Source organism: Falco biarmicus, chromosome 3, assembly GCF_023638135.1.
Source record: "Falco biarmicus isolate bFalBia1 chromosome 3, bFalBia1.pri, whole genome shotgun sequence".
In the NCBI taxonomy this organism is placed as follows: Eukaryota; Metazoa; Chordata; class Aves; order Falconiformes; family Falconidae; genus Falco; species Falco biarmicus.
This window is the reverse complement of record NC_079290.1, coordinates 72,116,328-72,131,469: the sequence shown is the minus strand read 5'-3', so window position 1 is coordinate 72,131,469 and position 15,142 is coordinate 72,116,328. Positions and strand designations below refer to the sequence as shown.

At 37.0% G+C, this 15,142-nt stretch overlaps 1 protein-coding gene across 1 annotated transcript in view; it reads left to right on the top strand.

The window, feature by feature from the left end:
* Positions 1-15,142, top strand: part of CTNNAL1 (catenin alpha like 1) — a 58,758-nt gene that overhangs the window by 28,033 nt on the left and 15,583 nt on the right. Inside the window, exons 4-10 of the mRNA XM_056333713.1 lie at positions 2,558-2,677; positions 4,833-4,922; positions 5,236-5,406; positions 6,438-6,638; positions 9,500-9,586; positions 13,077-13,235; positions 14,862-14,954. Of these exons, the coding sequence (XP_056189688.1) occupies positions 2,558-2,677; positions 4,833-4,922; positions 5,236-5,406; positions 6,438-6,638; positions 9,500-9,586; positions 13,077-13,235; positions 14,862-14,954 (921 nt within the window). The remainder of the gene's footprint in view (positions 1-2,557; positions 2,678-4,832; positions 4,923-5,235; positions 5,407-6,437; positions 6,639-9,499; positions 9,587-13,076; positions 13,236-14,861; positions 14,955-15,142) is intronic.

Sequence of the window (15,142 nt, the reverse complement as noted above, 5' to 3'; positions counted from 1 at the left end):
AGTGCACGCAAATACGCAGAGATAGTGTAGTATAATATGGCATAGAGGATGGAAAGGCAGTATTGCTGATTGGAGCAGATGCTGGCTTCTTGAAGTGGGTCACTGTCCCAGATCTCAGCTTCGTCTTCGGCTTAAGAGACTGAATGCCCAATGTTAAACTTTTAGTGCCAGTTTTCTTGCTGCCTCTTTCTGAATGCCTTCATTTTCATTGCCATCATAATTTTCGTCATATTAATCAAGAATAGTTAAGTCAAGGGCAAAGGACGGCAAAAACCAGCTTAGTAGTTGGGTGTCCAGTCTCATAGACTAATGAAGTGATTGAGATCTTCTGGAATGCTGATCTGCTCCAGAACCCAACTTGTGTTTGATGATCCTACTCCTGCTTCTGCGTCCTCTGTACCATATATACCCTCCCTGTGTTCTTAAATCCTGTGCATTTCTTAAGTCCCTGCCCACGTCTTTCCCACCTTACAGAATTTCTTTCACTGTCCATCAGACTTAGTCACTACCTCACTGAGCTTAGAGCCTTACTCCTCTTACTGTCACCAGTCAGGTTAGGAGTGACTAGGGAAGTGACAGATAGTGGGGGTGTTGCTGCACTATGTGGATTGGATCAAATATGGATGTGCCCTGAGGTGATGTCAGTCTGACAGCCGTCTGAAAGGTGACATTCACAGTGCAGCAGTAGCTGTGTAATACTAAGTTCTAATTTAGATATTAATAGGAACTTAAAGCCTTTTTGGATATGTTTTTGTAACCTTGTATTTAAAAAAGTACATTTTAATTACTGTGTGTTTCATGTTGAACAAAGTTTAGAATGAAAGGTTATGAAGACATCACAGGTTATTTTGTGTTTTAACAGCTTCTTGAATAAGCTTTAGACAAATTTAGAGCTGTCTATATGTTTTCTCCCTGTATGTAGTTTCTTGGAACGTCAGCTCTGCCTGGAATGTCTAGAATTGGCGTGCGCTTTCATGGAAATTTTTATTTGACAAGAGATTTGTCATGACAGAAACACTTGCCCTGGGGTATACTGTAACAGAGTTGCTTGCAACGAAGACCATACTCATGAAGCACTATAGTTGCCTAAACCAAGAATGATTGAGTAGAATTACTAATTTTTTTTAATCCATTCTTAGAAGAGAAAGTTGGATCTTAACTTGTTTTTTCTCCTTTCTCCACATTCACTTTTCTACATCCTCACTTTCTCAGTCCTGTGGTTCTTTCTCTGCTTCTTCCACTCTCATGCTGCTATTTGCACATCTTCATCTTTGCACAGCTTCCTTGCAAGTCCTTTATACCCCAGCCTTGCTCATGTGTCAACATCTGAATCACAGAAGTTCCTGTTTCTGCAGCCTTTGTGGAACTGGCTGCATAACATAAGATACTCAGACAGATCCTTCAGTCTAATATTGCATGATAAAGCAGTCAGTTCCACAGTGCTTACAGGATTTAGTGGAACATTTGCTTTACATGGATTATGAGATTGAGCCAGCTGCTCTATTACAAAAGAATGAGTGCTACTAGGAGGGTTTGCTTGGGTTGCAGAGAAGGGCTAATTTCTCATAATTAAGTACATAGACTGCTTTTTTTAGTTGGGGGAAGATACTTTTGGCATAGGACAAGAAAAATAAGTTGAGGTTTCTCCCTTTCAAGTACCGTTTCTTAAATTTTCATGCAGTATTTTATCTCCAGTCTGAAACACAATAAAGAACTGCTTTGACTTTCTTTCCGTTCTGAAGACATTGAGTGGATTTGAAAGATCATTTTGGGATTGGCAGCTATCCATCTAACCTGAAACCCCCTAATGTTAATCTCTGTTATAAACCATATTGTAATGACTTCAGCAGAATAGTTTCAGTAATTTATAAGCTCTATGATAATTTTTGCTGAATGTGTTAAAAAATGCTGATTTCACATGCTTTTATGTATCTTGAGTAAAAGCTTGATACAACTTTGGTTCATTTAGTTCTTTATTTTATATAGAGAGAATAATCTTCAGAGCTAGAGTAAGTTGTTACAGAAAGTATAAAACTATGTATTTAACTCAGTCGTAATTTGTTTTTTTGGAATGCTGTTGCTTTTTTCTTTTTTTTTTTTTAAATGCACACAGCTGTTAGAACACCTGTCTGACTGCACCTGTGGTTTTAAACTATGAAAGCTAAGCATCCAAAATTGAACTCTGAAATTGAGTTACAATATAGGGATATAATCTGTATATTAATTTCAAGCACTTATGTTTTTAAATTTAATGTGACTAACATTTTTGCTAAATCTGGAAACTGAATCCTGTAATACTGCTACTCTTTATACTGGGAAGAGTGAGGAAAATGTTTTTTGAGGGCTGACAATAAATGACTCGTTTTGGATGAAGCATGATTTTTAATTCAGACTTGATTTCCAGCTGTTGAGTTATTAATGCTTAAATAGTGACAAAATATATAAATTTTAAACAACACAATTTAGAAGTGTCTGCAAATAATGATATTCCTAGTTCAGTAATAATGTTTTCTATTTAGCATCTTAATAATCTACGGTATTTTCGCTTATCTTGCAGGTTCTTGCAACAATGGAACAACTAGAAAAAGTCAGTAGTTTCCAGGAGTTTGTACAAATATTCAGCCAGTTTGGAAATGAAATGGTAGAGTTTGCCCATTTAACTGGAGATCGGCAAAATGTAAGTATTAATTAAAAGCTGTGAGAGATGTTGTAAGGTGTAATTTTAATCTGATTCACCAGAAGATTTGGGTGGTTCTGGGATGTTTAACTATTACAAAACAATTGCTGGTGTCCTATCTCTGAAACCTAACTTTTTCTCCTTGCTCCACTCAAAGGACATCTTTTGACTTTACAGCTCAGCCTGAGAAATATCACTGTGTTGTTTGATCTGTGTATCTTCCAGAAGCCTGTGTGCGTGTTATTTGAGATGTTCTTTGGTTTCAGTCACTGTCCTTTGGCTCTAACTTTTCTGGCTTATTACTCTGATAGATAATTTGTCTGTTTTTACTTGACAGAAACATTTGATGTTTGCACATAATGAAGGGATCTGAAAGCAGAGTAATTATTTTAGAAAACTCCAAACATGAAATCTTTAGATCCTAATAAAATATTTACTCGGGTTTTTATTAGTATTATGGAATAGTTTTCCAGGTTCGGGTCAAAACCTTTTTATGGTGGGGTCATGGTGTTTTACTTCTTGCACGCAGCTACTCTTTCAAAGCTTTTCATTCATGCAGAAAGCTTTTTACTGCTACTTCCATGAAAACAAAAGGTTTGCTGAGGCTTAAGGCTTCTCTTGTGAGCTCTGCTTACTTCCCCTGGGCAATCAAATCCTCCTTTCAGAACTCAGTTAGGGTCTGATACAGATATACAAAGTCCCTAATGTCGAGCAAATTTCAGAATTCAATTTGTATGAACAACGTGCCCACCTCATGCATCTCCTTTTACTGTTGATGTGTTCCAAGTCTGCTAAGTACATGCTCAGTATCAAAGAATCAGTTCTGGAAAAGCTATATATAATCAAGGGAAATACCTGCTTGGAAATTAACTCCGGTTTTCCCTGAAATATTCATAGCAGTTGTTCCCTGGAAAGAGAAAGCTGCCATTACTAGTAAGTGATAATCTTTTCAACTGTTTTTCATTGATTTTCAATGTTAACTGGTCTTTGGCTCTCCCCTCCTTTCCTACTTAACTGTTTTGGAAAGTGTGTTTCATTACTGCTTTTTAGATGTGCACTTTCTTGATGTGCTCACTTCACAGTGTGTAGGCTATGTGGCACTATTGATTTTATTGGGAGGAAACAGCCTTCAAAGTATTTTTCCTTACTGTAATTATAATTAGTATGCTAGAAAACTTGAGTGTGGTCAGATTTCTCAGAGTATAACGTCAGAATCTCAGAAATGAACTTTTTTTAATGTGGTGATTTTGATCTTAAAGATTTTCTGTAGTTGCTAAATAAGATTTTTATAAAAATGTCAAAACAGACTGCTGCTTTGATTTATCTGGGGTTTCTTGCTAATCTAGGGTATGTTAGGATTAATTCCATCCTGTACTCTGTTCCCTTTTCAGCTGGTGGCATTCAGTTGCCTGTTTAACACTCAAACAGCACTCAGCTTTCTTTTCGAGCATCGAGAAGAACTTGGTTGTAGCTTTGTAATTCTTCCTTTTGTTAGACCTTCTGATGTGTTGATGGTTTCTCCCCTCCCTCCTACCCCCATCCCAATTTGGACTCTAAATTCTTTCCTTCTGATGAACTTTTCTGGGGCTTTAGTTCAGTTTTGTGGGTATATCCTTTTCCCTGGAGAGTTTTTGAAAAGTTTCTGTACATAATGCCTTTCTACAGAGGAATTGCTGTTTTTTTAACCTGTTATGTAGTAAATGTAACACTCAAGCAGACAAAAGATTTAAGTTTCTTTCACTGCAGTACAATGAAAAGCTGGCATTCTCTGTCTCTGCCTTACCCTCCCCCCACTTCAGAAAATTTTTAGTCAGCTATTCTTTTCCCCTCGTTTTTCTGTTTTATGAATAATGCTATATGATAAAGGTAGCAAAATTAGTGACAGTTTACATAAGCTCTGTATCTCTGAGATCTTCCTTCTTTGAAATCTGAATTGAATAGAGCCAAGAATAAAGGCATAAATTAAAACTTGTCTGAAAAGCAAGCTCTGGATCATGAGTTAGGCTGAAAATAGCAGTTGTCAGACATAAAGAAGCTTTCTCACAACCCTGTCCATCAGCAAGAAATTTTCTTTTCCAGGATCACAGATAGTTAACATTTTAGATACTGTGTAATAGTCAGTTCATTTTTTTTTTTTTTTTCATTTGGTGTTTAGGATTTGAAGGATGAGAAGAAAAAGGCTAGAATGGCAGCGTCTAGGGCTGTTCTTGAGAAGTGCACCATGATGCTTCTAACTGCTTCAAAGGTGAGTGACTATGAGCACTCCTATGCAACTTGTATAAATCACAAAGCATGGCATCTGGCGGGATAGCTGACTCTTCTTTCTCAGCCCCACTTTAATAAAACTTCATGGTGAAGAAGGGTGTCAGAGTAAATAGTAGAGGAAAACCTTTATATTCTGAGTAATGGTATGAATTCTGATTATCACAATGCTAGTTTAACAGAAAGAATTCATTATATTCTAATGCATTCTGCAGACTTGGCTTGGCCAGAAACATTAATTTTGCTACACTGCATGTGTACTCTCTCATAATACTTACTTTGCTTTCTTTAAAAAGACTTGTCTGAGGCATCCAGACTGTGAATCTGCTCGTATAAACAAAGATGGCGTTTTTCATCGAATGAGATTAGCTTTGGAACAGGTAATAGAAATTGTAACTGACTCTACACCAAATGGAGAAAATGAGATGGCCCCCATCAGTATATATTCTGGCATCAAAGAATTCAAGGTAAGAGTGGAAAAAGTGGTGTTTTCTACAGCCTAATACACAACCTCAAAACTAGAATTTTGGGGAAAAAAATATTTTTAAATTCAGCATGGGGGAACTGCATCTTTTCAGCTTAACTTTTCAGTTAACTTAAATAACTGTCCCCAAATGTTAGAGAATCTGACAAGAGGTAATCATGATTTCATTGTCGCTGCCAAAATATGCCTTCTGATACTTGCAGTCTCCTCCTGAATCAGAATGCATTCAGAACTCCCAATTTTTTGTTGAGGTGATGCCTTGACATTGAATAAACTTTAAGTATCAGCATACTGATCAGAACTTCTTTAAAATGATTATTGAAGAATTCTTCCTTTGTAATTGGTAGTATTTTTAAAACTGCACACAAAAATAGTCGTCCAAACATTTAAAAGAGCAAAATGTCATTCAAGGGAAACGTGATGAATTGAAGTTGTATCTTGTAGCTTAGTTGATTTTTCCTCATAAAGGCTTTTCTGAATTTCATAATTGGTTAATGAACAGCTATGCCTTATTTAGTCTGTCACTTTGATTTTATTATTATTTTATTTATTTATTTATAACACACACACACACCCCCCTTTAGAGTTTGGTTGAAATTTTTGCTAAGTGCCTCAAAGTATTCAATTTGCTACATGTAAATTTTTAGAAAAATAGGCAAAACAGATTATGTGGATGTGGAAATATCAAACAAAATCTAAATACACAATCTCTGAAATTACTGAACTTAAAAACTTTTTATTGACATTAGTAGAACAGTAATGTGTTTGCTGTTGCTTCTGATAAGTGGCCAGTAATTGGCTGATGGTATTATTACATTAAAAAGAAAATCCCAAACCCTAAACTGGGGGTAGGGAGACAGGCAGATTGTTGGATTACTTTGAAAATAAGCGAGTAACAAAAAAAGAGCAGTGAGGAGAAAAATAAAATTTAAAACGATGCATCTGCTTTCTGCATTTGCGTCACAACTGTATAACCACATAAATTCTCAAGGGATGTATATGCTTATTTTTCAGAATAAGGTGGAGGGTCTTCGTGAGAATCTTTATTTTCTCTCAAAAGACAACCTTTCGACAATGCTGGAAGTTATCCTGGAACATACGGAGGACTTCACAGACTCTGCCTATACCAGCCATGAGCACAGAGAACACATTTTGGAGCTGTCTAAACAGGCTAAAATGGAACTAGAGCAGCTGGTTTCAGTGTGGATGCAAGCTGTAAGAGCTTTTTAGCAAAGTAAATCTTTTCACCTCTACTTTGGAAAGAAATTTTAATGCAGTGTTTCTTCTGGTCTAGGAAGAGAGAACTGTGTGTATTCCTCACAGTGACAGCTGATCAAGGAAGCCAGAGTTTGTTCTGTGCTTCTGCAGCTTCAGTGTGTTCTGTCCTCCCCCTGCCCTAGTGGTATTCCTTCATTGCTTCTTTGCTGGTAAATTAGGCTACTAGTGGTGGTAGGCTTATTTTAGTAAAGCTGTAAGTGGAAACAAGAAGTGAGTGGAGGTATCATTGCACAGTCTTAAACAGTTAGGTCTTCTGGTGGAGTGGTTCAGAGACATCTATTGTGTTGGTCCCATGGCGGTGACCATAGTTTCGATTTCTTGTTTTCAACAGATTTTGAAAACAAGCTGTTGAAAAGGGAACTATTCTAAAAAATTGACTGATTTTAATCTTGTGAAGAAAGGAGAGAGATGAAAGAGATACTAAGACTTACAGGCAATTTTTTTTTTTTAAATTTGTAAAATTAATATTAAATTGTAAAAAAAATTTACAAGATTGAAATGATTGTAGTTTTCCTTTTTAAAGAAACACGTTAAGTCTCCCTCTTTCATTTGTCTTGTCTCGTTCCTTGAAGATGATACAAGATAAAAAGGGGGAGGAAAATCAGAGGTGGAAATGCAGTTTCTGTTTTTGATTCTGATTTGCTTTCAGTCTTGTTCCTTGGGCAAAATATAGCACAAAATCTTATCAATACTCTGAAGTATGGCAGATGTGTACTAGTATAGGATACTTACTTAACTGAGTGTATTATGAGAAAGCATTTTTGTTCTTTTTCTCCTCTTAGAATCACATGCTGCAGTCAAGTGTTCGTAACACGGTAGTACAATTTGAAGAGCATGTAACTCTTACTGATGATACAGACTGTTGTTATTACAAAGAAGGAACATCTTGAATATTCATTGCACAGGCTCTCATAACTATAAGAAACTAAAACTTTGTTTAGCTTGGTCGTGGTGATGAACCTTGTTAGGCAGCTGTGTGAGCACTGCTCAGCAAGAGCTAACACATCCCCATGTTATCAACACTGTGTTTATCACAAATCCAAAACAGCACCGTACCAAGTGCTGTGGAGAAAATTAATTCTGTCCCAGCCAAAACTACTACACTCGGTATTTCTGAGCTCTGCTACTGGTGGAAAACGATTACCTCTAAATAAATTTGCATACAACACTATGCATATATAAGATCCGTGAAAATACTTGGGTTTGCATGTGTGCTTATGCATTAAGTATTTTCATTAATAAATCACTCAGCCCAGCTGTGACTGAAAATGCAGTAAGCAGGTAAAATACCATCAGCTCACTGTAGTGGCTTTTCAGTTTCAGCTCTGTAGCTTCATTGGAGGGTGAATGTTTCCTGAGGGACTTAATGTTATTCAAATGGGTTTGTTGATTAAAAAAAAAAATTAAATTATTATGCCTTTGGATACATGACCTGAGGGATATGTAGAGATCTTAGTGCCCAATTATTTCAGTTTCCACTCACCATACTTCCCTTTAGCAAGCAGAGTAACTGTGAGTCTTTGAAGAGTGTATTTTAGAACAGAAGTGTCTTGTAACCTAGGTCGTCTAAATTAGACTGACATCACTGGTCTACTCTTCTTTGTATTATTGTATGTTAATGAAAACTAGCTGGAGCGCAACAGGTAATCTAATGCTGTTGATCGAATTTTAAATGTTTCTGAAATCCCTTCTGTGTGTGTTTGAGCTCATAAGATCACAAGCAGCTGTCCTGTTCAGGTTTTCTTGTAACGTTATTTTGGCTAGCAATTCCTTCACTTGTGTAGTTTTTTTTTTTTAAAAAAAAAAGTTGATGTAGAAGGAGCAAACGTGCACATTAAGCAAGTACAAGTAATAAAAAGGACACTCTACTGAGTGCAAAACATGTTCCTTGTTTTAAAAGTGATTTTGTGTTGCTACACTTAAGGAGAGCGTTATATTTGAGGGACAGGTAGCTTTGAGACTTAGAACAGATGAGAATACCTGAGAAAATTATCATATTAGCTTGGGTGGGTGTTTTTTCCTTTAAATAAAATGCAGGGTCCCTGTGTCTATGCCTTTGTCTTATGTGAATTTAGGCTCCGAGGGGCTCGTTTCTTTGCAGCTGTGGCTGTGTTAATGGTCCCACCTAGGAGAATAGTTTCCAATATATTTTGGAGAAGAATGCAGAATCACTGATACTTAATTCTTTTTCCAGCGTGTGCCTCTTGATGTTTGGGTTGTTCCCTAGTTAGGTGCTGTTTGCAGAAGTGGGAGCTCTGTCTTGAAGCTACCTCAACAAAATGTTCTCAGCTACTGCACCTGTTTGAATTAGATGATGACCTAAAGTCTTACAAGGATGCTTTAAGTAACCTTTTTGTAATTCAATATAGAGCATCTGGTATAATGTTTTAGGTACCACTTTATTTTAAAATGGCGTTTCTATTTAAAAAAACCCAAAGAATTAAAAGTACCTCAAACTGTTTGCTCTACTTTAGGATGTTTAGACAGAAGATTTTTGGAAGTTGTAAAGCTTAAGAAAGCCCTTTTCCTCAAAAGAAGCTCTGAGAGCTTTAAAAATAAATTCCTGTTGAACAGAAACAGTCAATTAGCTTGCATCACTATTATTTTTAGGTTTGATGTGGTGATAGATGTTTCTATAAAAGAATTTTTCAGGTAGACTATACACAGGATGTGCAAATGAAGACATTGCATCTAGAAAGAAAAGGCTGTCTTCTAAAGCAACTTGAAGAATGACACGATATGAAGGCGAGATTTGCTGGTTTTTTTATGTAATCTTGGTTGCTTTCTTTGGCTTGTAGCAAAATCAGAAGACAAAGGATCTCATGGAAGACTTGGAAGTAGCCATTTTAAAAACATGCCAGTGCATGAATGAACTTAAAAGAGAGGTAAGTCTAGTTTAAGCAAGCATAAACTGAATACAAGCTTTTATTTCTTGTAGTATGTGAAGTTGTAAAATAGGATACTGTACCCAAAAAGGCTATTATCTATTTATAGACAAGGCTAGCTAAATCAGAATTCCATCAGGGAGCTAGTATGCAGTTATCTTCTGTTCTTACTTAGAACCGATTAGAAATCTGTTGGATACACAGGATGTTTCCTAACTCTGACAACAATTATTAAAAAAAAAAAAAAAAAAAAAAAAAAAAAAGACGTTTGGAAATAAGTACTATGTATATAATCAGTACTTTAAATGTAAAGGCTAAACTTCCCTTGGGGATGCACGCATTACTGTTTTGAATACTTTTTTTGTAGTGTGTGCTTAAAAGAATAAATTACATTTGCTGTTTGTTTGTACTTAACCTGTTCTATTGATTTCTATAGCAGAAATTTGCTATGACAGTGCCTTATACTCAGGTATTTTTCTGGACAGTTGGCAGCTGTGCCTGTTGTAAGTCATTCTTTTCCTAAATGCAAGCATGCTGGGTATCAACTTCCGCGCATACAAGATAGCTGCCTCATTTGGTACGTGGGATGGAGTGTACTTGCTGATCAGGGTCCTCCCCCTGCCATTAATGGATAGCATTGCTGCCTTGTCTGTTCCACAGATTTGAGACAAATACAGAATTGTTTGTGCCCGACAGCTTCCAAAATATTTGCAAAGCATTCGGATAGCTTTTCAGCTACTTCATGTTATTGTTCCTTTTAAACAGATGGAGAAATGGAGACTTAAGAACAGTGAGGATTTCAATACTAGGCTACAGAGCAGTACAAAGATGTTGGGGAAGTATGGTGAACTCACGTAGACTGAGCTCTCAGGAGCTGTAATTGGAAAACCCTGACTGCTCAAAAAAAATCATGCTGGATATTTTTTGATAGAGGCAAAATGAGAAATTTTGTCTTCTGGAATATAATTCCTGCAGCTGTCCAGAAGATTTGAACAGTGTTTTGAATTTTTCAGTTGCGGTTACGTGCCTTGTGCTTCTGCTGTCAGGCAGTGTGTTGGGCTCCCAGAAGATGGAGGATACATAATTTGTGCACTTTGATTAATAGTTTTTTCTTTGGTCAACATTATGTAGGAAGTCAGTAGCAGAGCTTTTCTGGAGTGACATTCAGCTGCTTTAACTTAAGATCATCCTTTTTGAGTAACATCGCTCCCATGTGTTGAATGAGAAGAAAAGGTTCCCAGTCGAAGTAGCATGCAACTATGTAATTTCATAAACCATAAAGACGAAGGTGGCTGGAATATAGTATGTGGAAGAAATCATTAGTATCTTGACTTTTCTTGCAGCTCCATACATTTAAATCTTACCTTATCATCCTGCCCACAGGTTTCTATTTATGAAAATATCATGCAACAAAGACTGCACATTTATCACACTTACAAGAATTTTGTCAGCTTACAGTAATAGAAAATTACCTTCTGTAAACCAGCTAACAGAAGTGGCATAATACACAAAGTAGTGGGTTACCTGTGCCTTGTGATGTAGCTCCATATTAAAAGCAATGCAGGTGAAAACATAGCATGCTGTCATAGAAATTGTGGAGCAAATTGAGTGGGTGTGAATTTCTAAACTAATAAATCCTAAGTTCTGTGTGACTTGGTTTGGTGACCTGTAAAGTATAAAAGCTTACTTAGTAAGAACTTTTTTAAAATGCACAGGATTCATGCTACCTCTGCAAGTAAATTCAGAGTATTATGTCATTTTCCTTGTTCTCTATGTAGTGATTGGATTGATCCCAGAGTAGCCATGCTTCTGTACAAAGGCTGAGGGGGACTGTCCTGTCGGTCTGACTTTGGGTGCTGCAGCGTAGCAACCAGGATCCCTGTTGGTGAAATTTAAGTGTTGTGAGAGCTGGGTGGCTGAAGACACAAGACAGCCTTGTTAAAAGTAGTTCTTTCCCATCTCTGTCACTTTATGGAAGAAACAAAATGTATGTTCCTTCCTTGGGATGATTTTCCTGCTGAATGATCAGAGACAGCATTAAGTAGAAGTAAATTTCTTTTTTAGATCAGGATGAAAAGAATCTCTAATGAAAAGGTAATCTCTATGTGGCCTATATATAAATGAGAATTACTTGTTCCTACTCTTAACACTACAAGCCTTGCAGATATCCTTTCTTCAGAGCTGACTTCCATTTCTGAGGGTAGTGATTTATGCTAATTTTTAATGGCATGCAAGTAATGCTTTATAGATACTTTATAACACATTGTCATAGCTTTTTTTTTTTTCCCCCTCTAAAAAACAGTTTTAGCAGGTTTTGAGGCAACAATTCAGATTTCTTGCATGAAACTGAAAAATACCAAGCAAACAAAAACTTAATTCTGGACTGCACAGGAAGTACTGCCTGGGAAGGGGGTAAAAATAGTAGAGCCCAGTGGAATAAAACCCTCAACATATCTTTCTAGTAAAGGTTCTTTCCTCTCCAGTGTCAAGGCCCACCAGTGTCACAATTTGAGGCTCATTGTATTCATAAGAACTTGAAAAATACTTTCTTCTTGAACAGGCAAGTTTTGTTGTATATTCAGCGCAGTCCAACAAAGTGCGTATAATATTGTAAGACTTATAATCGTCTTACCAGAATGCCCTCCTATTTCTAAAAAGGTTGCTATTTTGGTTTTACTTACGCTTTTAAAATGGGGCTGATTACAAGGCATAGGTAAACCTCCTATGACTAGTCACTAGAACTAGCAGCAGCTGTCACTGATAGCTGTTATCAAGCAGAGTCCTTCACAGCAGAGTTTCAGCAGATCCATGTGTCTGAAAGTCTGCCTGGATTTATGGTTGTGTTTCAAAGGGAAGCTTCTGCTTGCTTGTTGGGATATAGGGAGAGTGTCTGAGACTTCTCCAAGACCCTTCTCTGGCTTCAGTCCCCTTGCAGAAAAGACGCTTTTTACTTTTTTAAGGCTGTGTCACAAGCTGATTATAGTCAAGCTTTTCTTTGCATCATTGAGAATTCAACTTATTCATAGGAACTTAATTTCTAATGAATTATAAACTCAGGTGCTGAGTGACTTCATTTTGTCTCACACAGTTTAATGTGTGTTCTTCATGAGAGGTAGCGTGGCTATTGTGCCGTGATTATGCTGAACTTGGTGCCCCGCAAATTCATGCACCTGGGTTTTTTTCCCAGCTGTAACATCAGAAAGCCGCAGTGTGATCATATCCTTGTTTTGCTCAGCTGCTCTTTTGTTTCTCTCCATATTTGGTTGTTTTTTTCTTTTTGAGTGTGGTGCATTTTATCTTTTTACTTTGAATAGTAATTGAAGAATTAAAGCCCCAGCCAATATGCAGGCTGTATATGAGCTTTCATGATAGCGCATCTTTTTGCTTCTTTGAAAAATCAATCTGTCTCTTAAGTTTATTTGACATGGTACTGGATGAATTTTTTTCCTTCCAAGGTTTATGTCTCTTTCTTATTTTAATGCTACTCAAGGTCCACAGTGCAGCAACATCTTTGGCAGCAGATCTGCTAAAATACCATATGGATCATATGGTTCTCAAAGCATTAAAAATCACAGGAGTAGAAGGAAACCTTGAAGCTGTAGCAGAATATACTTGCAAGCTATCAGAGCAGAAAGAACAACTTGTGGAGGTGAGTTCATGGCTGCTTTCATTTTGTAAGGCACTTAGATCGGAGTGGCTGGATTTGCCTTAATCTATTATTTAGGAAGGCTTTGGTCTGTGGTTTTGTGTCTTTTATTTTATTTTGAATTCCTAGTATACTGTTTAATTTTGTATTGTTCTTGGTAGGGTCTGAGCCAGAGTTGTCACTGTGGCATACAGTTGCTGTAGAAGGGATGAAGAGATCTAGTTCTCCTGGATCTAGACTCAATCTGCATGTATATACTGGAGCTAAAATAGTCATTAAAAAAAACAGGTTTCTAGCTCCAAGTAGAGACGATAGCCTTTTTCTTTCAAGCAGTAGGCATCCAGCAACAGCTGAATCCAAAGACACAATTTTAAGAATACTGGGAATGTAAGTTTCTTAATACAGTGAACTTGACTCTTTTGAAGATCTCGTGTAGTTTTTGTCAGTCATTAAAAATCTTTTCTCCTTTGTGAAAAACAGTGCATGTTTCATGTACTAATACATTTGTGGTTTTGTATGGTAGTATTCATACACGTGAACAAATAGGACTTCCAAGACTACTGAGGGACCATGGCTGCGGAGGCTGCCTCCCCTCTGTGTACCTTGTTGCTCTTTTGTCTCAGATGAGCAGATGTAACTGTACCAGTAGGAGACCTACAAAGATACCTCATTTTGATCTGCAACATGGTGATGCCAGCAGCTATACTTATATGGCATCTTACACTCGCTAATTTCTGAAAAATTCCGGTATCATGTGGGCTTGAGGATTTGGCCCAGAAGTATGAATATGCAGAAGCAACCCTTGAAGTTCTGGGACTGGCAAGTCAGCACTGTGGATTTTTAATTTCAGCTTTAATGTCCCCTTTTTCTGTGACTAATTAGTATCCTGGTGAGACACTGATTTTTTTTATTTTTTTTTTTTCAGGCATAACCATGAGATTAAATAGTTTTTGTATAGGAAGCCTTATGGCATTTCTGATGATGGACAGTGCAGCTGGTTTCATATCTGCTGTCTCTGTCTTACAAATTCTCTTTTTGATCTGAAAACAGCAGTGTTCCTCTCCGCTCAAAGTTCACTCTTAATCTTATTGGGGGGGGGGGGGGGGGGGGGGGGGAGATGACTACATTTCGGTTACTGTGAAAGCAAACAGTATTTCTTCTATAGATTTAATTTTACACTGATTTGCTCAAAGATAATTCAGTCCTCTGGATGATAAAACACTAAATTTTTCACATGGTTGCTAATTGCTGAGTAAGCCTGTTTTGGTGAAATCATTTGTGCTACAATTTTTCCAAGTTCCTTAGGTGTCTGATTACTTTCAGGTTTATTCAGTCACAAATATGGGAAATTGCTGTTGTATTTATGTATAAAGACTTTTCTTTCTTTTGGTGATTTTCTACATATTCCAAGTCAGGATTTAGCCCTGTTAGTTTTTATTGTAAATGTTTATTGTAAATTTAGTTTTTATCGGAAATATCCCCTGAGAAACACCCAGCTGTGTGGTCCCCAGTAAGTTTCTGAAAGGACTATAAATAACTGTGTGTTTGTGTGTGTGTGCACCTTTTCTTACTACTAATTTTATATTTTCTACCGTTCTTTTCTTTTTGAATTTTATAAAAAATATTTAGATGTGTCGCTTACTGAGGCATGTTTCTGGAACTGAGCCCCTTGAGATTACTTGTATACATGCAGAAGATACCTTTCAGGTCACTGGCCCACAGGTATGCTTAGCTTTTATCTCACCACTTCTGCTGGACATATATCAATAAATGTTACTTGTATGAAATTTTTTGAGACCTAACATCGAACGGTTCGAAGCAGCACTAAGTAAGAGTTACGCTTCAGTGTTGGGCAGTATCCAAAGGAATGCATGAGGAAGATCATCAAGCCTGCAAATGTCAAATGAATA